Source organism: Ranitomeya imitator, chromosome 3, assembly GCF_032444005.1.
Source record: "Ranitomeya imitator isolate aRanImi1 chromosome 3, aRanImi1.pri, whole genome shotgun sequence".
Lineage (NCBI taxonomy): Eukaryota > Metazoa > Chordata > Amphibia > Anura > Dendrobatidae > Ranitomeya > Ranitomeya imitator.
This window is the reverse complement of record NC_091284.1, coordinates 396,421,024-396,447,897: the sequence shown is the minus strand read 5'-3', so window position 1 is coordinate 396,447,897 and position 26,874 is coordinate 396,421,024. Positions and strand designations below refer to the sequence as shown.

General features: G+C 46.0%; 1 protein-coding gene across 1 annotated transcript in view; it reads left to right on the top strand.

Moving 5' to 3' along the window:
* DCDC2B (doublecortin domain containing 2B) overlaps positions 1 to 25,838 on the top strand; it is a 102,778-nt gene extending 76,940 nt beyond the window's left edge. Inside the window, exons 10-12 of the mRNA XM_069759814.1 lie at positions 10,742 to 10,845; positions 25,384 to 25,446; positions 25,520 to 25,838. Of these exons, the coding sequence (XP_069615915.1) occupies positions 10,742 to 10,845; positions 25,384 to 25,446 (167 nt within the window). The 3' untranslated portion in view covers positions 25,520 to 25,838. The remainder of the gene's footprint in view (positions 1 to 10,741; positions 10,846 to 25,383; positions 25,447 to 25,519) is intronic.
* The last annotated feature ends 1,036 nt before the right edge of the window (positions 25,839 to 26,874 follow it).

The following is a 26,874-nucleotide window of genomic DNA, read 5'->3' as shown; positions in this document are numbered from 1 at the left end:
TATGTCTAGAAGGGTTAAGACTCACACGGTTCTTTTTACCGGTTGTGTAACTTGTCGTGCCCCTTTTTCCACACGCCCAAAGTAATCGCCTCTGCAAGGCCTGTGACTCTGAACGCGCCCAGGAGCCCCCCCTGCCAGTTCTCCAGTAGTCTCTCCGGCTCCGGTCCCTCAAGCAGATGCTGGGGCAGCTCCGCCGGAATGGGTCGCGTCCTTGTCGCAATCCATGGCGTCCCTTACTGAAGCGATCAAATCTCTGCAGACCCCGGCAGTCAGGGCCGGTAGTCCACCTGTCTCGGAGAGGGCCTCGGGGTCTCAGGAGCCTTCGGCCTGCAGGGGCCGCGCTCACTCTAGACAGACGCATGGAAAGCGGATTCGCACAGCGTCGCCCAGGCATTCAGGTGCCTCCGCATCCTGGAGTTCCGTATCTCATTCTCCTTCCCCTGCGGAAAGCAGGGAAGTTGAGACTGACTACGAGTCAGAAGGGTCCCTTAATTTTGAGAATCCTGGGTTTCAGGAGTCTGTAGATAGCCTAATTGAGGCTGTCAATCAGTCTTTGGGGATAGAGGATGAGCTCGCCTCATCCTCTGGTCATAAGGTCTCTTTTAAGCGGGCTAAACGGGCCCATAGGGTCTTTTCCTCTCACCCTGAGTTTGAGGACCTGATTCGACGCAACCGGGAGCACCCGGACAAGCGCTTTTCAGGGCAAAGAGCTTTGAAGGCTAGGTATCCCTTTGCTTCGGAACTTTGTAGTAAATGGGCAGAAAATCCTTCTGTAGATCCTCCAGTGTCCCGTTTAGCCTCTAGCACGTTGCTATCTCTGCTTAATGGCTCATCGATTAAGGATCCTACGGATCGTCTTATAGAGAGCTTGGCTCGTTCCGTCTTTGAGGCCTCAAGTTCGGCACTTTTTCCTTCCTTTGCGGCAACTTGGGTTGCCAGGGCTGTGATATCTTGGTCGGAGTCGTTATCAAAGGCTCTTCAAGAAGGTAATTTGTCAGCAGAATTGGCGGAAATGTCATCTCAGGTAGCACTGGCTGGTAGCTATCTGATTAACGCGTCCCTAGATGCAGCAGATTGTGCTTCTTCGGCTGCGTCTAATGCTATTGCCATCAGAAGGGCCCTTTGGTTAAGGTCCTGGCGGGCTGATTCTACCTCTAAAAAATCACTTACATCCCTACCGTATCAGGGTGGTCGTTTGTTCGGAGAGAAGCTGGATCAGCTCATTTCTGACTCCACAGGAGGGAAAAGTAAGTTTCTTCCTCAGCAGAGGGCTAGACAGCCTTTTCGTCGCCAATTTCAGGCCCGTTTTAGAGCCTTTCGCAATGTTAGATGGGCCCCAGCATCAGGCTCTCCTGCGCAGGGTCGACCCAATCAGGACCGAGATGGTCAGATCTGTTATACGGCCAGTCAGGGGGAAAGAATGCGTCCCCAGTCTACTAGATCCAGAGGATCTAGGACTCAAAGATTTTCGGCTAAGTGACTGGAGGCCTCCTCTAGGTGTCTCCAACAAAGTAGGCAGACGTCTACTTTTATTTCGCCAGGTCTGGCTTCAGGTAATCCACGACCGGTGGGTTGGAGAGCTCGTATCATCAGGGTACAAAATAGAGCTGGTTCAGCTGCCTCCTCCCCGGTTCTTCCCATCCCGTCTTCCCAGGTCCGAGTCTCTCCGTCAAAGCCTGTTCAATTCCGTAGAGTCCCTTCGTATCAGCGGTGTCATTTCTCCTGTTCCAAGGGAGGAAAGGTTTCAGGGCTTTTATTCCAATCTTTTTGTAGTGCCCAAAAAGGACGGAGCAGTGAGGCCTATCCTAGATCTCAAACTCTTAAACAGGTTTGTCCGCGTTCGTCACTTTCGGATGGAGTCTCTCCGGTCAGTCATCGCCTCTCTGGAAAAGGGAGAGTTTTTGGCCTCAGTAGACATTCAGGATGCTTATCTACATATTCCCATCTTTCCGCCTCATCAAAGATTTCTCCGGTTTGCCGTAAACAATCTACACTTTCAATTCACGGCATTACCCTTTGGGCTGGCCTCCGCTCCCAGGGTGTTCACAAAAGTCATGTCTACTGTGGTGTCCATTCTGCACTCCCGAGGTATAGTTGTCTTGCCATACCTAGACGATCTGCTGATCAAGGGACCGACTTTTCAATCTTGCAGGGAAAATGTCGGCATCACTCTGGACACCCTTTCTCGTCTAGGTTGGCTGGTAAATTTAAGGAAGTCATCCCTAAAGCCGTCTCGGAAGATCTCATTTTTAGGCATGATCTTCGACACCTCTCAAGCCCTATCAATCCTTCCCCAGGACAAGGTCCTAGCCCTTCGGCGGGAAGTGAGGAATCTTCAAACAACCGTACCTGTTGTGAATTCTGTGGCCAAGCTCCCTCCTGTGGTCATGAGTGGTACTGCGGCTGGTTCTGTCTATAAGCTTCCTTTGGTGGATGAGAGTGGTACTGCGGCTTCTGAGTTTCCTTCCTCAGGTGATGAGGTTAAGTCGCTAGGTGCTGCTCTATTTAACTCCACCTGGTGCTTTGATCCTGGCCTCCAATCAATGTTCTAGTATTGGTCTTGCTTCCTCCTGGATCGTTCCTGTGGCCTCTCTATCCTGCATAAGCTAAGTTCTGCTTATGTTATTTTTGTTTGCTATATTTTCTGTCCAGCTTGCTATATTGGTTTTTTCTTGCTTGCTGGAAGCTCTGAGACGCAGAGGGAGCACCTCCGTACCGTTAGTCGGTGCGGAGGGTCTTTTTGCCCCTCTGCGTGGTTGTTTGTAGGTTTTTGTGTTGACCGCAAAGCTATCTTTCCTATCCTCGGTCTATTCAGTAAGTCGGGCCTCACTTTGCTAAATCTATTTCATCTCTGTGTTTGTATTTCATCTTTACTCACAGTCATTATATGTGGGGGGCTGCCTTTTCCTTTGGGGAATTTCTCTGAGGCAAGGTAGGCTTATTTTTCTATCTTCAGGGCTAGTTAGTTTCTCAGGCTGTGCCGAGTTGCATAGGGAGCGTTAGGCGCAATCCACGGCTACCTCTAGTGTGGTGTGTTAGGATTAGAGATTGCGGTCAGCAAAGTTCCCACGTCTCAGAGCTCGTCCTTTGTTTTTGGTAATTGTCAGGTCACTTTGTGTGCTCTGTACTTCTATGTCCATTGTGGTTCTGAATTACCTGTTCATAACAGTACTGGAGGCCAAAAGTACTAATGCTTCTCAATAGAGGGAAAAGAGAAGTTCTGAGACCATTTTTTTTTCTTTGCACTGTGTTCTGTCTTTCTTTTCCCCTTTACATCAGGGTGGTTCAGAACACAGGTGTGGACATGGACATTCAAGGTCTGTTCTCTTTGATGAATAATCTCGCTATAAATGTACAGAATATTCAAGATTTAGTGGTTCAGAATCCTATGTTAGAACCTAAGATTCCTATTCCTGAGTTATTTTCTGGCGATAGAGCAAAGTTCTTGAATTTTAAAAATAATTGTAAACTATTTCTGGCTCTGAAACCCCGCTCCTCTGGTGACCCAGTTCAACAAGTTAAGATCATTATTTCTTTATTACGTGGCGACCTTCAAGACTGGGCAATTTTCCCTTGCGCCAGGAGATCCTGCATTATGTAATATTGATGCGCTTTTTCTGGCGCTCGGATTGCTGTACGACGAACCTAATTCAGTGGATCAGGCAGAGAAAAATTTGCTGGCTCTGTGTCAGGGTCAGGATGAGATAGGGATTTATTGTCAGAAGTTTAGAAAGTGGTCCGTGCTCACTCAATGGAATGAATGTGCGCTGGCAGCTATTTTCAGAAAGGGTCTCTCTGGAGCCCTTAAGGATGTCATGGTGGGATTTCCTATGCCTGCTGGTCTGAATGAGTCTATGTCTTTGGCCATTCAGATCGGTCGACGCTTGCGCGAGCGTAAATCTGTGCACCATTTGGCGGTATTATCTGAGCATAAACCTGAGCCTATGCAGTGCGATAGGACTTTGACCAGAGCTGAAAGGCAAGAACACAGACGTCAGAATGGGCTGTGTTTCTACTGTGGTGATTCCACTCATGCTATCTCCGATTGTCCTAAGCGCACTAAGTGGTTCGCTAGGTCTGCCACCATTGGTACGGTACAGTCGAAATTTCTTTTGTCCGTTACTTTGATCTGCTCTTTGTCTTCCTATTCTGTCATGGCATTTGTGGATTCAGGCGCTGCCCTGAATTTGATGGACTTGGAGTATGCTAGGCGCTGTGGGTTTGTCTTGGAGCCCTTGCAGTGTCCTATTCCATTGAGAGGAATTGATGCTACGCCTTTGGCCAAGAATAAGCCTCAGTATTGGACCCAGCTGACCATGTGCATGGCTCCTGCGCACCAGGAGGATATTCGCTTTCTGGTGTTGCATAATTTGCATGATGTGGTCGTGTTGGGGTTGCCATGGCTACAAGTCCATAACCCAGTATTAGATTGGAAATCTATGTCTGTGTCCAGCTGGGGTTGTCAGGGGGTACATGGTGATGTTCCATTTCTGTCTATCTCATCATCCACCCCTTCTGAGGTCCCAGAGTTCTTGTCTGATTACCGGGATGTATTCGATGAGCCCAAGTCCAATGCCCTACCTCCGCATAGGTATTGTGATTGTGCTATCGATTTGATTCCTGGTAGTAAGTTTCCTAAGGGTCGACTGTTTAATTTATCTGTACCTGAGCACGCCGCTATGCGGAGTTACGTGAAGGAGTCTTTGGAGAAGGGTCATATTCGCCCGTCATCGTCGCCATTGGGAGCGGGTTTCTTTTTTGTGGCCAAGAAGGATGGTTCGCTGAGACCTTGTATTGATTACCACCTTCTAAATAAAATTACGGTCAAATTTCAGTACCCCTTGCCGCTGCTGTCTGATTTGTTTGCTCGGATTAAGGGGGCTAGTTGGTTCACCAAGATAGATCTTCGTGGTGCGTATAATCTTGTGCGTATCAAACGGGGCGATGAATGGAAAACAGCATTTAATACGCCCGAAGGCCATTTTGAGTACCTGGTTATGCCATTCGGACTTTCTAATGCTCCATCAGTGTTTCAGTCCTTTATGCATGACATCTTCCGAGAGTACCTAGATAAATTCCTGATTGTATACTTGGATGATATTTTGGTCTTCTCGGATGATTGGGAGTCTCATGTGAAGCAGGTCAGAATGGTGTTCCAGGTCCTGCGTGCTAATTCTTTGTTTGTGAAGGAGTCAAAGTGTCTCTTTGGTGTTCAGAAGATTTCATTTTTGGGGTTCATTTTTTCTCCTTCTACTATCGAGATGGACCCTGTTAAAGTTCAGGCCATTTATGATTGGACTCAGCCAACATCTCTGAAGAGTCTGCAGAAGTTCCTGGGCTTTGCTAATTTTTATCGTCGCTTCATCGCTAATTTTTCTAGCATTGCTAAACCGTTGACTGATTTGACCAAGAATGGTGCTGATGTGGTCAATTGGTCTTCTGCTGCTGTGGAAGCTTTTCAGGAGTTGAAGCGTCGTTTTTCTTCTGCCCCTGTGTTGTGCCAACCAGATGTTTCGCTTCCGTTCCAGGTCGAGGTTGATGCTTCCGAAATTGGAGCAGGGGCTGTTTTGTCGCAGAGAAGTTCTGATTGCTCGGTGATGAAACCATGCGCCTTCTTTTCCAGGAAATTTTTGCCTGCTGAGCGAAATTATGATGTTGGCAATCGAGAGTTGCTAGCCATGAAGTGGGCATTCGAGGAGTGGCGTCATTGGCTTGAAGGAGCTAAGCATCGCGTGGTGGTCTTGACTGATCACAAAAACTTGACTTATCTCGAGTCTGCCAAACGGTTGAATCCTAGACAGGCTCGTTGGTCGCTGTTTTTCTCCCGTTTTGACTTTGTGGTTTCGTACCTTCCGGGCTCTAAAAATGTGAAGGCGGATGCCCTGTCTAGGAGTTTTGTGCCCGATTCTCCGGGTTTCTCTGAGCCGGCGGATATTCTCAAAGAGGGGGTATTTTTGTCTGCCATCTCCCCTGATTTGCGGCGGGTGCTGCAAAAATTTCAGGCTAAAAGACCTGACCGTTGCCCAGCGGAGAAACTGTTTGTCCCTGATAGGTGGACGAATAAAGTTATCTCTGAGGTTCATTGTTCGGTGTTGGCTGGTCATCCTGGAATCTTTGGTACCAGAGATTTGGTGGCTAGATCCTTTTGGTGGCCGTCTCTGTCGCGGGATGTGCGTTCTTTTGTCCAGTCCTGTGGGATTTGTGCTCGGGCTAAGCCCTGCTGTTCTCGTGCCAGTGGGTTGCTTTTGCCCTTGCCGGTCCCGAAGAGGCCTTGGACACATATCTCTATGGATTTTATTTCGGATCTCCCCGTCTCTCAAAGAATGTCGGTCATTTGGGTGGTTTGTGATAGCTTCTCTAAGATGGTCCATTTGGTGCCCTTGTCTAAATTGCCTTCCTCCTCTGATTTGGTGCCATTGTTTTTTCAGCATGTGGTTCGTTTACATGGCATTCCGGAGAACATCGTTTCTGACAGAGGTTCCCAGTTTGTTTCGAGGTTTTGGCGAGCCTTTTGTGCTAGGATGGGCATTGATTTGTCTTTTTCCTTGGCTTTCCATCCTCAGACAAATGGCCAGACTGAACGAACCAATCAGACCTTGGAAACATATCTGAGATGTTTTGTTTCTGCTCATCAGGATGATTGGGTGTCCTTTTTGCCTTTGGCTGAGTTCGCCCTTAATAATCGGGCCAGCTCGGCTACTTTGGTTTCGCCGTTTTTCTGCAATTCTGGGTTCCACCCTCGTTTCTCTTCAGGGCAGGTTGAGTCTTCGGACTGTCCTGGTGTGGATACTGTGGTGGATAGGTTGCAGCAGATTTGGACTCATGTAGTGGACAATTTGACCTTGTCCCAGGAGAAGGCTCAACGTTTCGCTAACCGCAGGCGCTGTGTGGGTCCCCGACTTCGTGTTGGGGATTTGGTTTGGTTGTCATATCGTTATATTCCTATGAAGGTTTCCTCTCCTAAATTTAAGCCTCGTTTCATTGGTCCATATAGGATTTCTGAGGTTCTTAATCCTGTGTCTTTTCGTTTGACTCTTCCGGCTTCTTTTTCCATCCATAACGTGTTCCATAGGTCATTGTTGCGGAGATACGTGGCACCTGTGGTTCCATCTATTGATCCTCCTGCTCCGGTTTTGGTTGAAGGGGAATTGGAGTATATTGTGGAGAAGATTTTGGATTCTCGTGTTTCGAGTCGGAAACTCCAGTATCTGGTTAAGTGGAAAGGTTATGGTCAGGAAGATAATTCCTGGGTCTTTGCCTCTGATGTCCATGCTGCCGATCTGGTTCGTGCCTTTCATGTGGCTTATCCTGGTCGGCCTGGGGGCTCTGGTGAGGGTTCGGTGACCCCTCCTCAAGGGGGGGGTACTGTTGTGAATTCTGTGGCCAGGCTCCCTCCTGTGGTCGTGAGTGGTACTGCGGCTGGTTCTGTCTATAAGCTTCCTTTGGTGGATGAGAGTGGTACTGCGGCTTCTGAGTTTCCTTCCTCAGGTGATGAGGTTAAGTCGTTAGGTGCTGCTCTATTTAACTCCACCTGGTGCTTTGATCCTGGCCTCCAATCAATGTTCTAGTATTGGTCTTGCTTCCTCCTGGATCGTTCCTGTGGCCTCTCTATCCTGCATAAGCTAAGTTCTGCTTATGTTATTTTTGTTTGCTATATTTTCTGTCCAGCTTGCTATATTGGTTTTTTCTTGCTTGCTGGAAGCTCTGAGACGCAGAGGGAGCACCTCCGTACCGTTAGTCGGTGCGGAGGGTCTTTTTGCCCCTCTGCGTGGTTGTTTGTAGGTTTTTGTGTTGACCGCAAAGCTATCTTTCCTATCCTCGGTCTATTCAGTAAGTCGGGCCTCACTTTGCTAAATCTATTTCATCTCTGTGTTTGTATTTCATCTTTACTCACAGTCATTATATGTGGGGGGCTGCCTTTTCCTTTGGGGAATTTCTCTGAGGCAAGGTAGGCTTATTTTTCTATCTTCAGGGCTAGTTAGTTTCTCAGGCTGTGCCGAGTTGCATAGGGAGCGTTAGGCGCAATCCACGGCTACCTCTAGTGTGGTGTGTTAGGATTAGGGATTGCGGTCAGCAGAGTTCCCACGTCTCAGAGCTCGTCCTTTGTTTTTGGTAATTGTCAGGTCACTTTGTGTGCTCTGTACTTCTATGTCCATTGTGGTTCTGAATTACCTGTTCATAACACGTACCCTCATACGATTCGGTCTGGCATGAGGGTGTTAGGAAAGATGGTTCCAACTATAGAGGCGGTTCCGTTTGCGCAGCTTCATCTTCGACCCCTCCAACAAGCAATCCTATCAGTGTGGAACAGAAATCCTCTCTCTCTCAACCGCAGATTTCGGTTGTCTCTCCAGGCTAGGCAGGCCCTCTCTTGGTGGCTAAACAGCTCATCTCTACTCAGGGGGAAGCCCTTTCCCCCAACCAATTGGCTGGTGGTTTCCACAGATGCCAGTCTCCTGGGTTGGGGAGCGGTGTTTTTTCATCACACAGCTCAGGGACGCTGGTCTCCTCGGGAATCAGATCTCCCCATCAATATCTTAGAGATTCGAGCAGTTCGACTAGCCTTGTTACATTTCCACCATCTTCTGGCAGGTCACCCTGTCCGAATTCAATCGGACAACGCCACAGCGGTAGCCTACATAAATCACCAGGGGGGCACCCGCAGCAAGGCAGCCATGCAGGAGGTAAAACAAATTCTACTCTGGGCGGAGAGAAATCACTCTGTGATCTCAGCGGTCCACATTCCGGGCGAAGAAAACTGGGCGGCAGATTTTCTAAGCCGTCAGGGTCTAGCCTCCGGGGAATGGTCTCTCCATCCCAAGGTATTTTTGCAGATATGCCATCTTTAGGGGACTCCGGACGTGGATCTAATGGCATCCAAGATGAATGCCAAGGTGCCCAGTTTTGTCTCTCGGTACCGAGACCCCCAGGCAATCGCCGTGGATGCGCTGGTACTGTCTTGGAACCAGTTTCATCTCTCTTATCTGTTCCCTCCTCTGGCACTGCTCCCGAGGGTAATCAAGAAGGTCAAATCAGAGAGAGTGCCGGCCATCCTGATCGCTCCGGATTGGCCATGACGGACCTGGTATGCAGACCTGGTACAACTTCTCGCCGGGGTTCCTTGGCGGCTCCCCGATCGGCCGGATTTTCTATCTCAAGGGCCGATCTACCACCAGAACTCAGAGGTCCTACGTTTGAGGGCCTGGCCGTTGAATCTTGGGTTTTAACTCAGGCAGGGTTTTCTCAAGAAGTGGCTGATACCATGATCAGTGCACGTAAGTCCGTCTCGGCCAGGATTTATTATCACACTTGGAAGGTGTTCCTTTCCTGGTGTAGAGAGCGCGGGCTGCCTCCTTTGCGTTTTTCCGTTCCAAATATTCTAGCCTTCCTTCAAGCAGGCCTGGATTCTGGGCTTGCTCCAAGTACCCTTAAAAGGCAGATTTCGGCTTTATCAGTCCTTTTTCAGCGCAAGATTGCTACTAATCGTCAGGTGAGGACTTTTTTCCAGGGAGTCGCTCATAAGGTCCCTCCTTATAAGACTCCTTTGGAAGCTTGGGACCTTAATCTGGTCTTAAGGGCTTTACAGAATGCTCCTTTTGAGCGAGAGATGTTTCTTTGATGTTTCTTTCTTGGAAAGTCGGATTTTTAGTGGCAATAACGTCCATAAGACGGGTTTCGGAGCTGGCAGCCCTTTCTTGTCGTTCCCCTTTTTTTGCGTTTTCATCAGGACAAGGTAGTGCTCAGACCAGCACCGTCCTTTTTGCCGAAGGTTGTTTCATCATTCCACATCAATGAAGATATTGTTCTGCCCTCTTTTTGTCCGGCACCTACGCACCGTGTAGAAAAAGCTCTCCATACGTTGGATCTGGTGAGGGCTCTGAGGAGGTACGTTTCCCGAACGGCTCCTTTTCGCCAGACAGATGCTCTGTTTGTCCTTCCGCAGGGTCGCAGGAAGGGATGCGCGGCTTCAAAATCTACCCTGGCCAGGTGGATAAGGGCGACCATTCAGGAGGCTTATCGCTCCATGGGCATGACGGTTCCGGACGGAATCAAGGCTCATTCGACTAGAGCGGTGGGGGCTTCCTGGGCCATTCGGCACCAGGCCTCAGCAGAACAGGTTTGCAAGGCTGCGACCTGGTCTAGTCTGCATACGTTTGTCAAACATTATAATGTCCATTCCCAGACCTCTGCAGATGCAAGTCTGGGTAGAAGGATTCTTCAAGCGGCAGTGGCGCATTTATAGACAACCATCATCTGGATGTCTTTTACTGGTGAGTTTTTTTTCCCAACCAGGGACTGCTTTAGGACATCCCACAGTCCTGTGTCCCCCAATGAGGCGTAGGAGAAATAGGGATTTTTGTGTTGCTCACCGTAAAATCCTTTTCTCCGAGACGCTCATTGGGGGACACAGCTCCCTCCCTGGTAGCCTTATGGCTGCTTTGGTTATATCTGATTACATTAGTCAGTAGGATCTTTTCTAGACATAAGTTTTCTGTATTTATGCTGTTATATTATTTTTTGTGTTTTGTTCTCCTACTGCTTTTTGCACCAAACTGGAGTCTCTGGTAGCCAGTGTCAGGGTGTATACGATGGAGGAGGAGCTAACTTTTTTTTCAAGTTTACTTAGTGTCAGCCTCCTGGCGGCAGAAGCATACACCCACAGTCCTGTGTCCCCCAATGAGCGTCTCGGAGAAAAGGATTTTACGGTGAGTAACACAAAAATCCCTATTTTTTTTAATAGAGGCAGATGGAATATATAAAGTCAAAGAAACCCGACGTGAATTAGATGGAGCTCAAGAAGTAAAGGAAGATGCACATACAAGAGTAGAGGTTCCTGTTGATCAGGTATAATGATATATGTATCACCATAATTGTATTATTAGAAGATCACTTTTTATTTCGTTACTAACAATCCGTTTATTATTTAACATGATGAATGTTTATATCAGAGTATGTAAAATAAAGCTTATATTTTGTAGGGCAGATCACCAAAGTGATCCGCTTAAACTGGGAAGATTCACAATATAAAGCTATTACAGTACAAGATAATTAGAGGCTTTTATTGGTCATTATCTTGCTTGCAGTTACCGTAGTTAAGAGCCCATGTAATTGGAATTCATTGCCTGGTACAAACTGTTCAGTATTTTTATGACATACTGTATGTTCTGCATTTGATGCCTGGTGATGAAATGGAATGACTGTTTTTAGTATATTGGATAATATAGAGAAGTTATTCTATGTAGAGTCACAAAACGAGGTATTTTATTTGTAGCAACTCTGATCACCCACTCTACATATGCCCAGTGTGTAATGGCTAAGAAATGTCCTTATACACGCGCTCCACAAATTGCATGGCTAGCAGACCTCACTAAATGTTATTGAGTGCACCTTTGTATTATTTTACCTATGCTCCAAGCAGAAAGACAACAAGCATTACCCACTGCACCTCGAAATTGTTTAAAATAAGGCACAAACAACAAACACTGTTTTTTATTAGAAAACCCCCAAAACAACAGCAAACATTAAAAAAGTTCCACTGCTTCCAATAGGTGGCGCTAGAGGTCTAGTCCTGTTTCTCTCTGACGAGACAATTTGCATATTAAATTTCCCAGAAGAGCTTGCATGGCTTATAAGTCTCCTCACTCTGACATGCCAAGCCTAGCTTGTCACTCTCCACAAGGAAAAACGTTACTCCTTAAATACCATTAAAAAAGTACAAAAGTGTGCTGAGTCCTCAGCCATGGTTGGGTCATCAACCTACCACAAATTGTATTTGATTGAATGCACAAAGCTGACATACAGTTAAGTCCATATATATTCGGACAGAGACAACATTTTTCTAATTTTGGTTATAGACATTACCACAATGAATTTTTTTTTTTAACCAATAAATGTTTATTGAAATTTTGCATGTTAAACAACACATCAGTAAACTTCGGAGGGGGAGGGAGGGAGAAAGGGGTGATCGGGGGGGGTTGGGGGGGGTTATGGGGATGAGGGAAAAGGTCCAATGCATAAAATTTAAAGACCACAATATGATCAATACAAAATACACAGATACAGTGTCAGATGAAGCAAAATAAAAAAAGGGAGGAATTAGAGAAGCATACGATTTAAATGAGGGTGAGAGCAGACTGAGATATATATGCCGAGGACACCCAGGGATCCCACCACGAGAGGACCCTAGTTCTCCTCGACAGATCCTGAGCCATGATAATCTCATAGCAGAAGTGTGAGTCAATCCTGGCGATCAGTTCGGCTCTGGAGGGGAGATCTGAGGATTTCCAATGCTTCGCTATACATTGTCTAGCGGCAACTAAGATATTTGAGATTAAGGGCCGGAGAGGGGAAGGAAGATCCATGAGGGAAATACCTAGAACAGCTAGTTGACCGCTCAGCGCAAGGGGGAGACGGGTCAGATCGACAATCAAAGCCTCCACCTCACGCCAAAAGACCTGAATCTGCGGGCACGACCACCAGACATGAGAGGAGGACCCCAAGGCGCCACACTTCTTCCAGCAGAGAGGGGAGGAAGACGGGAAAACCTTCGCCAGGCGAACGGGGGTAAGGTACCAATGCAGCTGAATTTTTTTCACCTGCTCCAAGTGGCCAAGACATGAAGAGAACCTGGAAGGGTGCACCATAGCAAATTGCCAATCCTCCAGGGAGGCCTCGAAACTCAGCGAGGACTCCCATGAGGTCATGAAAGGGAGCTTGTCAGTAGAACTATAGGAAATGAGGGCTTTATAGATTATGGAGATGCCATGGGGCAATATGGTGGCCGGTCTGAAGAATCTATGAGCCGGGTCCTCTGTCAGAGGCGGGGGCGCTCCGAATGACCGACATGACCTGAGAAAGCTGCGGAGCTGCAGGTATTGAAAGAAGTCAGACCCAGTAAGAGAGAATCTCCCTGAGAGGTCCTCAAACGACAGAAGGCCATTCGAGCCGAAAAGGTCTGCCACCCGGAGCACCCCGCGACCCGTCCAGGAGGAAAGAGAAATGTGCCCGATAGCATACTCCAAAGCCTGCAAAGAAACATAGTCAAACATAAACACCAGATGGGAGGTGCTGAGCAACGCCCACAGTTTAGAAGCATTCCTAATAGAACGGAGACAAGGGCCCACCAGAGGTACCTGAAGCAGCTGAAGCTCCAAGAGCAATCTAAGCGAGTTTTTGGGAGCAAAATGAGATTCAATCAGGAACCAGGGTAAGCATGAGTTCCCCTCCCACCATATTTTAAGGGGCTCAAGGATCGCCGCCCTATAGTATGACTGCACTGCAGGAGCGCCCAACCCACCCATACAATACGGTAAGGACATAATCCGACGCCTGACCCTATGAGGCTTCTTATTCCAAATAAACCGATCTACAAGAGATTGAAAAGCTGAGATAAACTTCGAGGGGATAAAAAGGGGGAGGCACCGGAAAAGATACATTATTTTGGGTAGGAATAGCATTTTCGCCGTTTGTATGCGGGCCATCCAGGAGAGCGATGCACTCGACAAATGATCCATGCCCTTTCTGACTTCCGCAAGAGTTTCTTCACAATTTGCACGAACTATGTTGTCCAGCCTAGTTATCCTTATGCCTAGGTACGTAAAGCCCAGGGGGGCCCAAATGAACGCGTATTGTGATTGAATTTGGATTTGAAGGGGGGCCGGGAGAAAAAGGGGGAAAATTGTGGATTTGGTCAGATTAAGTTTATAATATGAAACCGCCGAAAACTCAGTTAAAATGGAGGTAATCGCGTTCAGCGATGCTAACGGAGAGGCACAAGTCAGGACCACGTCGTCGGCATAGAGACCAATTTTGTGTTCAGTTCCCCCCACCCGGATTCCCCTTATGTCCGCACTCTGCCTGACCATGGCAGCCAAAGGCTCCATGACCAGAGCAAAGATGATAGGGGAGAGGGGGCAGCCCTGACGAGTACCATTCCGAATAGGAAATGTCCGAGACCTAAATCCCGCCGAACAAACCGACGCGCAGGGGTTGGAATATAATGCCATAACCGCTTTACCAATTTGCCCGGTGAGCCCAAATTTCTCCAGTGTGAGTTCAATATAACCCCAGTGTACCCTGTCGAACGCCTTTTCGGCATCAAGCGAGAGAAATACACTGGGGAGGCTCCCCCTCTCCACCACATCCAAAAGATCTATCAGGCGCCTGGTACCATCCCTGGTCTGTCTGCCAGGAACAAACCCAACCTGGTCGGGGTGGATGAGACTAGGGAGAACCGAGAACAGTCTGTTGGCCCAGATTTTTGCATAAATCTTAACGTCGCAGTTTAAAAGTGCTATCGGGCGGAAGTTCCCCGGAGATGTTGGGGGTTTCCCTTGTTTGGGGAGAGTCGCTATGGATGCCTCCAACCCCTTAGCCCTAATACTGCCCACCGACAACCAATTATTAAAAAGGCGCAAGAGATAGGGGGAGAGGACAGAGAAGAATTGAGCATAGTAAAGGAAAGAAAAACCATCAGGCCCCGGGGAGGAACCCTTATTGGCTTCTCTGACAATCTGTGAGAGTTCAGACTCGACAATGGGGGAGTTTAGGAAGGAGAGCTGCTCCTGGGTGACTGAGGGGAGATTAGCCTTCTCCAAGAACGCCAAAATTGACTCCCGCGAAGGCTGGGGAATCCCTAGGTCAGACCCGAGATCATAGAGCGAGGAATAATAAGATGCAAACTCCTCCGCGATATGAATCGGATTACACACCCGGGAACCGTCAGGCTTGAGCAAAAATGGGATCTTGGATTGAGCCTCTCTCTTCCTAACACGTCTGGCCAGAACAGCACCCGCTCGATCCCCCATTGTGTAAAATTTAGCTCTAGTTTTCCTCAGGGCCCTCTCAGCTTTATGGGAAGCAGATTGCGAACATGCATGTGCGCTTTAGAGAGGTCGGAGAGAAGCGCTGGGGTAGGAGATAATTTGTGAGCAGACTCCAGGCGACTTAATTCATCTAGGGCGGACTGGAGAGCTGCATTATACTTTCTTTTGGCCCTTGCTGCCAGCTTAATAAAGTGACCCCTAATTACCGCCTTGTGGGCAAACCAAAGGGTGTCGTCACCTATGTCAGGGGTATCATTGGAGGCAAAAAATTCCCCCAAGGCCTCCTCAATACACTGGGAGTTGGAATGGTCAGCGAGGAGATGGGGGTTGAGACGCCAGTGCAAGGGGGGCCTAATGGCCAAGGGATCTCTCAGGGTAAGGGACACCGGGGCATGGTCCGACCAGGTGATACTGCCTATATCTGCTGAAATGCAGTGAGGGAGAGCCACGTCATTCACCAGCACAAAATCAATCCTGCTGTAGGAGCCGTGCCTGGGAGACAGGAACGTGTAGTCTCTCTCGCCGCAATGCAAATATCTCCAGATATCATGTAGGTTGAAAGAATTAGTCAGGGGACCTGCTTCGCATCTTGACAGGGAAGAGGCAGAGCAGTCCAAGTCCCTAAACATTGGAGCATTGAAATCACCAGCAATCAGTTTATGACCATGTTGGATATCGTGCAAAGTTTGGAAGACCCCCTCCAGAAACTTAAGCTGCCCTACATTGGGGGCGTAGATCGAGGCAATGGTATAGGGGGCATTATTAATAAGGCATAGAACCACAATGAACCTACCCAACGGATCCGCTATGGAGCGAACCAGCTGGAAGGAGTTGGACTTGCTGAAAAAAATGGCTACTCCCGCCTTTTTTGAGGGGCCATTGGCAAAAAATTGATGCGGGTATAAACCTGACTGCATTCTGGGATTATCACATTCCAGCAGGTGTGTTTCCTGAAGACACAGGATATCATGACGGGATTTGCCCAACTGACGCCATACCACAGACCTCTTGCCCGGCGAGTTGAGACCATTAACATTAATTGAATACAGCGATATACTCATAATGAGGGCATGTAAACAGTTTTGTAAACTTCAGGACACCAATAACCTGTGTAAAAGAGTCGAGAACATGTGGCCAATAGGCTAGAGCATAAGTAGGGGGAGACCGGGAGAAGGGAATGGAAAAAAAGGGAAACCAACAAGACATACAACAAGTAAACCAGTGGACCGAGGTCCATTCAGGGATACCCTGAGTCCAAGAGGTGAGAATCAGAAAAACAGTTCACCTATGGGGCAAACAAATGCTGCGGATACTCTCGAGAGAGGAATCGACGCAGCTTAAAAAAAAAGAAAAAACCAAGTGAATCCGTGCGGGAAAATAGCCAGGAACCATTGTTGCAGTGGGCTCAGGCCACCTCCCAGTCCGGTGTAATGCGGGCCCTGAGACCTCCACCAGCTCCATGCTTAGGAAGGGTCACGGCGATCGGAGAGTCAGGAGTTGAGAGTCCCCATTTGGCGAAAGCAGTAGCTGCGTGGGACGGAGTTAGGTAGGTGGTGATTGATCCATCTTTACAGATGAGGAGCTTGGTAGGAAACCCCCAGCGGTACGGGATGCCCTTCTCTCTGAGGGTGGTAGTATAGGGGGCAAAGGCCCTCCGTAGGGCCAAAGTGCCCGGGGAGAGGTCTGGAAAGACAGAGATGCTTGCAAATCTTTCAGGAAGAGCTGGACCCTTCCTTAGGGCCTGGAGAAAATCCTCCTTCATTTCGAAGAAGTGTATGCGTGCCAGCACATCTCTCGGGATGGACGACCCTAGGCCAGACGGTTTAGGGATCCTGTGCACGCGGTCAATTATAATGTCCTTTGGAGCAAACTGCGGGAGAGCTGCGACCACAAATTCCCTGCAAAAATAGCTTCAAATCCCCTGCCAGGACAGATTCCTCAATGCCTCTAAGTTTGACGTTATTTCTCCTGGACCTATCTTCCAGGTCCAGGGCTTTAGCGTGGGTTTTAGTGGCCAGGGTTTGCAGGGTCTCATGAGCGTCCCAGAGTTCATTATGAGAAGAGACCAGCTCCGCCATCTTGCGTTCCAAACGGTCAGTGCGATTACCCAGCTCCGCCACTTCCCCTCTCAATTCAGCCAGCATAGTGCGCATATCCTCTTGGATGGAGGTTCTGAGGTCTCCAAGCAAGCCCTTGAGGAGAGAAGCAGTCACCGGACCGTCAACCGAATCAGACACTGTACCGCCTGAATGCAACGCTGCTCCGCCTAAATGCGACGCTGCTCCGCTTGGATGCGACGCCGCAGCGCCCGATTGCAACGCCTGAGCGTTGCGTTGTGAAGAGCGGGAAGGCCTGGGAGAGGGCGGCGCCATCTTGGATTCCGGCGGTGGCTGTGAGGAGGCCGCAAAGAAGTCAGGAATTCTCCTGGTAGGATCACGGGAGCCAGTTTTGGATTTCCCCATACACTCACCACCGCACCGGGGACCGGCACCGAAGTCGAGGAGGTGAGGAAGGACACCGGAGAGGTAGATATGAGCCGCTTTAAGATTCCTGGACACGGAGCTCCCACTCTGTGCGACCTACTCCATCAGCAGATAGGCCACGCCCCCACGACAATGAATTTTAAACAAAACAATTCAGATGCATTTGAAGTTCAGACTTTCAGCTTTCATTTGAGGGTATCCACATTCAAATTGGATGAAGGGTTTAGGAGTTTCAGCTCCTTAACAAGGGGCCAAAAGTAATTGGACAGATTCAATAATTTTAAATAAAATGTTCATTTTCAGTACTTGGTTGAAAACCCTTTGTTGGAAATGACTACCTGAAGTCTTGAACTCATGGACATCACCAGACACTGTGTTTCCTCCTTTTTCGATGCTCTGCCAGGCCTTCACTGCGGTGGTTTTCAGTTGCTGTTTGTTTGTGGGCCTTTCTGTCTGAAGTTTAGTCTTTAACAAGGGAAATGAATGCTCAATTGGGTTGAGAACAGGTAACTGACTTGGCCATTCAAGAATATTCCACTTCTTTGCTTTAATAAACTCCTGGGTTGCTTTGGCTTTATGTTTTGGGTCATTGTCCATCTGTAGTATGAAACGACGACCAATCAGTTTGGCTGCGTTTGGCTGGATCTGAGCACACAGTATGGCTCTGAATACCTCAGAATTCATTCGGCTGCTCCTGTCCTGTGTCACATCATCAATAAACACTAGTGACCCAGTGCCACTGGCAGCCACGCATGCCCAAGCCATCACACTGCCTCCACCGTGTTTTACAGATGATGTGGTATGCTTTGGATCATGAGCTGTACCACGCCTTCGCCATACTTTTCTCTTTCCATCATTCTGGTAGAGGTTGATCTTGGTTTCATCTGTCCAAAGAATGTTCTTCCAGAACGGTGCTGGCTTTTTTAGATGTTTTTAGCAAAGTCCAGTCTAGCCTTTTTATTCTTGATGCTTATGAGTGGCTTGCACCGTGCAGTGAACCCTCTGTATATACTTTCATGCAGTCTTCTCTATGGTAGATTTGGATATTGATACGCCGACCTTCTGGAGAGTGTTGTTCACTTGGTTGGCTGTTGTGAAGGCGTTTTTCTTCACCATGGAGATTATTCTGCGATCATCCACCACTGTTGTCTTCCGTGGGCGCCCAGGTCTTTTTGCATTGCTGAGTTCACCAGTGCTTTCTTTCTTTCTCAGGATGTACCAAACTGTAGATTTTGCCACTCCTAATATTGTAGCAATTTTTTGGATGTTTTTTTTCTGTTTTCGCAGCTTAAGGATGGCTTGTTTCACCTGCATGGAGAGCTCCTTTGACGACATGTTTACTTCACAGCAAAACCTTCCAAATGCAAGCACCACACCTCAAATCAGCTCCAGGCCTTTTATCTGCTTAATTGAGAATGACATAACGAAGGGATTGCCCACACCTGTCCATGAAATAGCCTTGGAGTCAATTGTCCAATTACTTTTCGTCCCTTTAAAAACAGGGTGGCACATGTTAAGGAGCTGAAACTCCTAAACCCTTCATCCAATTTGAATGTGGATACCCTCAAATGAAAGCTGAAAGTCTGAATTTCAACTGCATCTGAATTGTTTGGTTTAAAATTCATTATGGTAATGTCTATAACCAAAATTAGAAAAATGTTGTCTCTGTCCAAATATATATGGACTTAACTGTACATAATATTGCTAAAGAACACTGCTGTATATTGCAATAGTTACTGAAAAATTTTAAAAAAAGGGAAATAAATGAAATATGTGTATGTCACTTCATTCCAATAGTGTAGTATGAAAAAGAAAGGTCATAAATATCAAAAGAGAAAAGTAAGGAAACAAGGCTCTTAGCGATATATCAATATCGTTTTCCAATTGTTCCATGTGGGTGCATCATCCCTCATATCATCAATATCATGATCCCTAACCACTAATGTGTTTTTTCAATGCTTCTGATGGAAAAAAAAGAACAATAGTCATCACCGCCACTCCCCAACCGCTTCAAGGTTTCTCACTGGTTTCTGCTTTCTGGCTCCTCTCAACACACAGTATTTGGATGCTGCTAAGCCAAACACTGGATGATGAATGTCACAGCTGTGGCCTGGAATTTGCTGAATGGCATTACCTGTATATCGAGATGGGATTAGGAAGTAGAGACCAGCGAGGACTCGGGAGCAGCAGGGGAGTGGTGACTTATTGCTTCGTTTATTCTTGCTAACCTGAGCCTTAAAAATAATTGACAACATTGTACATTATATATATATATATATATATATATATATGCATATATATATATATACACTGTGTTCCAAATTATTATGCAAATTGGATTTAAGTGTCATAAAGGTTACATTTTTTGGTTTTCAAATAAACTTGGCCTGTTAAGATGTTTTTGATTCCAAAAGTTTTTGTCTTCTTCATGCTTCAAATTCAACAAAGGACAATTTTAAAGCTCTTTACAACCTATGAAATGTTTGGAAACTCTGTTGTGCATAATAAATTTGAACAGGGATTTTAAGTTTTATTCGTTTTGTAAAAAATACTGCTATCGTTTGCAGGTTTGCCCAATAAAATTTAATTTATGCTGTAACGGTTAATCATTTGAACATTATACTGACGCAGTTGCAGTGACCATTTAAGAAAATCTGGGAAAAATATAATTTGCATAATAATTTGGAATATGATATTATATATATATGTGTGTGTGTGTGTGTGTGTGTGTATACACACACACACACACACCTGAAAGTGTTGGCACCCTTGAAATTGTTCCTGAAAATGAAGTGTGTGATTCGTTGGATTTGTTGTTACTTTGTTTGTATTGAAACGACACAAAAAAAAACTGAAAATAAGGCAAATTGGACATAATTTCACACAAAACACCAAAAATGGTCTGGACAAAATTGTTGTCACCCTCAACTTAATATTTGATTGCATACTCTTTGCATTAAATAGCTCAAACCAATCACTTCCTATAACCATCAACAAGCTTCTTACACCTCTCAACTGGAATTTTGGACCACTCTTCTTTTGCCAATTGCTCCAACTCTCTCATATTTGAAGGGTGCCTTCTCCCAACAGCAATTTTAACATTTTTTTCCACAGGTGTTCAATGGTATTTAGATCCGGACTCATTGGTGCCCACTTCAGAACTCTCCTGTGCTTTGTTTCCATCCAGTTCTGGGGGCTTCTTAAAGAATGTTTGGGGCCATTGTCCTGCTGAAAGACCCATAATCTAGCATGCAAACCCAGCTTTCTGACACTGGGAACTACATTGCGACTCAAAATCCTTTGGTAATCTTCAGATTTCATGATGGTTAGCACCCAGTGCGAGAGGCCGCAAAACAACCCCAAAACGTCTTTGAACCTCCACTATATTTGAATATAGGTAATGTGTTCCTTTCTTTGTAGGCTTCATTCCATTTTTGTTAAATAGTAGAAGAAAATGCTTTACCAAAAAGCTCTATCTTGGTCTCATCTGTCCAGAAGAAGCGTTTGTCATGCAGCCGCAGTGCAGTACAGCGCAACCTCCACCAGGGGGAGCTTGGTAGGGAAGCCAGACTGCACACACAGAGTAACTGAACAGACGCCACCTAACGCCACCTAGTGGCGAGAGCGAGGTCAGGAAAGCCAAGTCTGAGCTCAAGACAGCTCACCAGTACAAAAGGATTTAGACAGAATGGAAAGTCAGGATGTAGCAAGGGATCAGTAAACCAGGACGGGCAAAATACGGTACAATAGGGACAAACTGAAACAGAGTCAAAAAACCAAGCCAGGAGATCAGAACCAGAGAGTCAAGCAGAACTACAGACAAACAAAGAGACACTGGGAAAGGGCAGGCAGGGGGAGATAAGAGACACAGGACAAGTCAGTGTTCACAGTAGGACAAATCAAGGGCTTCCAGAGTCAGGTTCACACGCCAAAGACAGAGCTATAGCTGACACCACCCTCAGGATACCTGGGATCTAAATAGCAAACCCGAGCCCAGAATGAGGCAGATCAAAGTTAACCCTTGACATGATCCACATAGAGAAAGAGCAGACAGGACTAAACTCCGGAACGGATCATGACAGCGTTCCCAGAAGGATTTTGACTTACTCACACAGATTTTGGCAAACTGCATATAGATTTTTTTTTGTCTCTGTGTCAGCAGTTGGGTCCTTCTGGGCCAGCTCCATAATGTTTCATTTCATTGAAATGCTGTTGGATAGTTTGCACTCACACTGATGCATCCTGGGCTCGCAGGACAGCTTGACTTTCTTTGAAACTTGATTGGGGCTGCTTATCCACCATCTGGACTATCCTGCTTTGCAACCTTTCATCAATTTTCTCTGTCATATATGTCCAGGGAGATTAAGTACAGTGCCATGGGTTGTAAACTTCTTGATTATGTAGCGCACCATGGACAAAGGAACATCCAGATCTCTGGAGATGGACTTGAAACCTTGAGATTGTTGATATTTTTCAATAATTTTTTCAGACAGTTCTCTTCTCTTTCATGTTCTCCATGCTTAGTGTGGCACACACAGACAAACATTGCAAAGAATGAGTCAATTTATCTTCTTTTTTATCTGGTTTCGGTGTGATTTTCATATTTCCCACAACTGTTACTTGCCATAGGTGAGTTTGAATGAGCATTACATGCTTGAAACAAAGTTGTTTACCCACAATTTTAGAAAAATGCCAACAATTTTGTCCTGCCCACTTTAGGGGTTTTGTGTGAAATTATGTCCAATTTGCTTTTTTCTATTTTATTGTATTGTTCCAATATACATCTCGGGGGAAAAAACGTGTATAACAAAGCATATGTAATTGCAATAATTTTCTTGGAGAAATACTTCATTTTCTGGAATAATTTCAAGGGTGCCAACACTTTCAGCCATAACCAACACATATATATACACACACACACGCGCATATTAGACAAACGGCCCACTTAGAGCAAAGAATTTTCATTACGTACTCCTCAACATTGAAAAGTCGGGAAATTATATATATATCACTAAATTGACAGATATATTAATGATATTCAAATGATGAAAAAATATTAAAACTACATTTTCCAAGCATCTCACTTTATTATCAAGTATTGGCACCATGTGCAGAAATACACACACTTACATGCCTTTGGCATGTTATCACTGAGGTTATAAAAGGGAATCTGACCCCCTGGGATGCTTTACAGCTATTAATATGGGCATACAGGTGACATAATTGTTGAAATAGTTGTACCTGTATGCCTCATAGCTGCGGTGTTTTTGTTGATAATTCATCTTTCCATCCTTTATGTTAACTAACTGAAGTAGCAGTGCCTTGCCACAGAAGAACAATGAAGCCAATGCCCATAGAAGGGTGGAAAAGGTAAGTATAATCGCGCTATTGCAGGGCGCAGGCGGGGGATTCCGGGGCCACCAATACATATCACAGGGCACTGTGACGCTGATGGGAGAAGGTGGTAGGAAAATGAACACCGGAGGCAGGAGTTTTCTTCCAGGTTCCGCATGACCCAGAGTCTGGAAGAATTAAATAACATAAAGGATTAAAAGATGATTTCTCAACAAGACTATATAAACAATTCTATCATCTGTATGCCCATATAAAAAGCTTAAAAATGTCCCAGGGGTGACAGATTTCCTTTAATGGTTCTTTGCCAAGGTGAACACACTCGGGAAAGTAAACAATGAAGATCCACTGCTGGCAGCTCAAGTTGCAAATAACATTTTTCTAAAGTGTGACAGGAGCTAATTTGCAACATGACAACACCAGCCCGCATGTTGCTGGTCTAAGGTGCTCAGGGCGGTAGCCGTGGGCGAGCAGCTGCTTCTCCACACCCTGGCCCCTCACAAATAAACAGTGTCCCTGCCCATCAATGTTGTGCTGTGTAGAATCCAGTGTTCTTACTTTCAGGCCAGAGGCCTCTGCTGCATCCACATCCTAAGGGCTCATACTCACTTGCGCGAAACTCGAATGAGTCTCGCACGGCAATACCCGGCGCTGCTGCCAGCACTCAGATCAGAGCGTGCGGCCGCGTAGTAATACATGCAGCCGCATGCTCCGCTCTTCTGTGCCAGGTGCAGTGCCGGGTATTGCCTGCGAGACTCATACAAGTTTCGTGCAAGTGATTATGAGCCCTTAGACCCAGGATCAGCCGCACACAAATCAGGGAACACCCGGTTTGTTACATCAAATTCAACTGTACTGCACAGTTCAGATACTACAGACTTTATCATGCAGTTTCGGGCACAGAGCCCTCCATTTTCAGTTTAATCAATACAGCACAATTTCAGCCTCTACTCACTTTCAGCTTGTTCAACCCCTATGCTTGATCCTCCTGTCAGCCCCAAGAATTTCCTGTCCAAGCCCCACAGTACTCTAGAGATTCGCAATGTTTCCCTCATGTATTTCCCCATCAGGCTCTGTATGGATGGGAATAAGGCACACTTCCAAGTGCCTAGTTTGGGCCATAGTCCCTGGATTTTACAGGAATGTCCTCAGGAAATTCAACCTTGTGCTGTCAGAACGCTACGTGCTTCATGCGCCTCTAGCCCACTGCCACTTGGACCTGAACTTCACACAAACCTCACATTAAACTGTCTGACTAAACCAAGAAATGCTTTTCCTTTTTGCTTGACTTACCCTGTCCCGTGCTGGGCATGTCCCAAACATTAACTGTTTCATTACTCTGTCCTGCCCAGCAGTCTGTTGCTGGGCAACTTAACCTTTCACCTATATTCTAACATCACTACCTAACTACAGTTACTATCCTCTAACAGTATGCACCTAACTTCCTATCACTGTCTAATCTGCTCTACGCTGGGTCCTAAACCCTAACCTATATTTTAACCTGTGTTTACCCTGCACTTTCTCTTATACCTGAGCTGAGGGTCCCAGAGTCACCTTAGGCATTAGCTTGCAGTATCCACACAACAGCATCAGTACTTATAACACTATGCATATTATACCTTCAATGCTTATCACAGTCTATATATTTTACATTTCACATGACACAGTAAAACTCATGACAGTATTCACACTACAATTTTTGTCTTCAGGGACAGGTATATGACAGTCCCTGTCACACCCTTAGGCCACGTTCCCACCTTCAGTATTTGGTCAGTATTTTACCCCAGGACTTGTAAGCCACAACCAGGTGTTGAACAATCAGAGGAAAAGTATAATAGAAACACATCACCACTTCTGTATTTATCACCCACTCCTGGTTTTGGCTTACAGATACTGAGGTAAAAGACTCACCAAATACTGAAGGTGGGAACGTGGCCTTACACTGGTGCAACTGTGAGCAGTCTGCGTGGTCTTAACATACTACCATGGCCTGTAGTGTCTCCGGACCTATCTCCCATCAAGCACATCTAGGACGTCATTGGTCAGCAATTGCAAGGAGAGCTGCCAACAGTGGATCTTGATAATTTCCATGCCCAAGAGCATTCAGCATGGCAAAACATTCCTCAGACAGCCATTAGTAAACTCATTGATGGCATATCACTGTGTGTAAGTGCATGTATTTCTGTGCGTGGCGCACATACTCGATAATGAATAAATCAAGATTTTTTTAAAATTTTGATTCAGTTTTTCGTAATTTGATATAATTAACATGTCTATCGATCCTGTGATTTCCATAATCCCATTCCTTTTTGGTTTGCAATTTCAGTGTTGAGGCCTTTATTATATTATTTAAACTATCATTATGCCATTTATTCAAGGGGTTGTGTGATGGAATTTGAAGTTAAAGGCTTTGTCCCATCTTTAATATTTATGGCATATCCAAAGGATTTACCATAAATGTGTGATAGATGCAGGTCTCACTGTCGAAAATTGGCTATGAAAATTGCCAAGCAATCTTATTTAAAGAGGTTGTATCAAGTTTGGTAACAGGAGATAATTTTCCGATTGCCGGGGGTACTACCGTTGGGACCCCCCAATAATCCCAATTTAACTTCCAAATTTGGTACAACCCCATTAAGTAGAATTTGTAAAAATTCAAGACATATCTGTTACAGTATAATACAAAATTGCATAATTCTTTTGATGTTTGGTCTTGACCATAGAGAGAAGCCGAGATTGTGCCTGAAGAAAATATTCATGTGAAAAAAGGAACACAGCCCAAATAGGTAAGTGCAACAAGTACACACTAAAGACAGTTTGGAATGTATGTGACATGTAATATTCCTGTGTTTTCTTTAGGCAAAATAAATCTCAAGACCAGTGATATTTACTATGGTCGACCCACAGAAGCAAGAAAGACACACCTTACCCCTGTAATAAGGATATATTCTCTGTTTATACATTTTTATGAGCTCTTCAACTTACCGTATATAGCTGGTTCATCAAACAATATTCCGTTTTCACTATGTTGTGAGGAAAGAAAAAAATTGGAGTAATTTATCCACTATAATTTCAGTTTCAAGAGTTTTCTGCAACCATTTTTTGGGCTAAATAATAATATAATAAAACCAACTGTATCCGATGCTGTTACACAATAAAACAAGAGGTTGTATACGTTCTACTGGTATAATAATCATTGCCAGGTGCCATTTTTGGGGGGCATGGAAGTTTTATATTTTTTTTCTTTTTCTAGAATTACAAGACTTAAAGGAAACCAGTCATGTGAAATAACGCTGTCAACCTGAAGATATGGGGTTAATCTGCACCTTAATAGCATTCTGACACTGTTTGGCGCCCACCCTGAGATCCCCACTGCCAGGAACAAATAAACTTCATTCTCCCCTGTAGGCTCGCTCTGTCAGTCACAGGAGCTCTGTGCGTAGTGAGTGGCGTCTGTAACTGCACCCCTGCACTGACAGCAGGCTCAAAATTAAGGCCGGCTGTGAGTCAGTGTCGGGCGCGGTTACAGCTGCCCCTCTCTATGCACAGAGCTGTTACTGAAACCATGCCGGCTGCACACCTATGACTGTCATCCGAATGCTGAGACACCATCACGTGTTTCTCAACTCAAGCAATAAATAGCCAGGTCTTTCACCAGGCACTGCTCCTAATAGCCAGTTTCCTACTCCACACTGATGAGGGGCAAATACCCCTAAACTGCTGTCTGTGGATGGATACCATGTTTTGGCATAGTTGGTTTTCCTTTTTGGATGCTGCCCTTCCCGTGGTTGTTCCTTCCCGGTGAAAGACCTGGCTATTCATTGCTTGCGTTGAGAAACACGTGATGGTGTCTCCGCGGCTTTTCTACATGCATTTGCATATTTCCCATAAGGGATGGGAGCAGTGTTCTGGATCACTGCGTTGAGAAACACGTGATGGTGTCTCCGCGGTGTTGGATGTTTTGATCTCCCCGAGGACATTCATCCTTATGTTTATATGGCATCCGAATGCTGCCAGGGGAATAAAGTTAATTTTCTCCTGGCACTGGGGCTCTCAGTCGGAAATCTATTTCTATATCTGCAGGTTAATGGCATTATTTCACATGACAGGCTCCCTTAAAAGGGAACCTGACAGCTGGTTCATGCTTCCCGATCCATGGGCAGTATATATTAGACACTATATGGCCTCACTTTAATAGACACTGGAAAAATCTC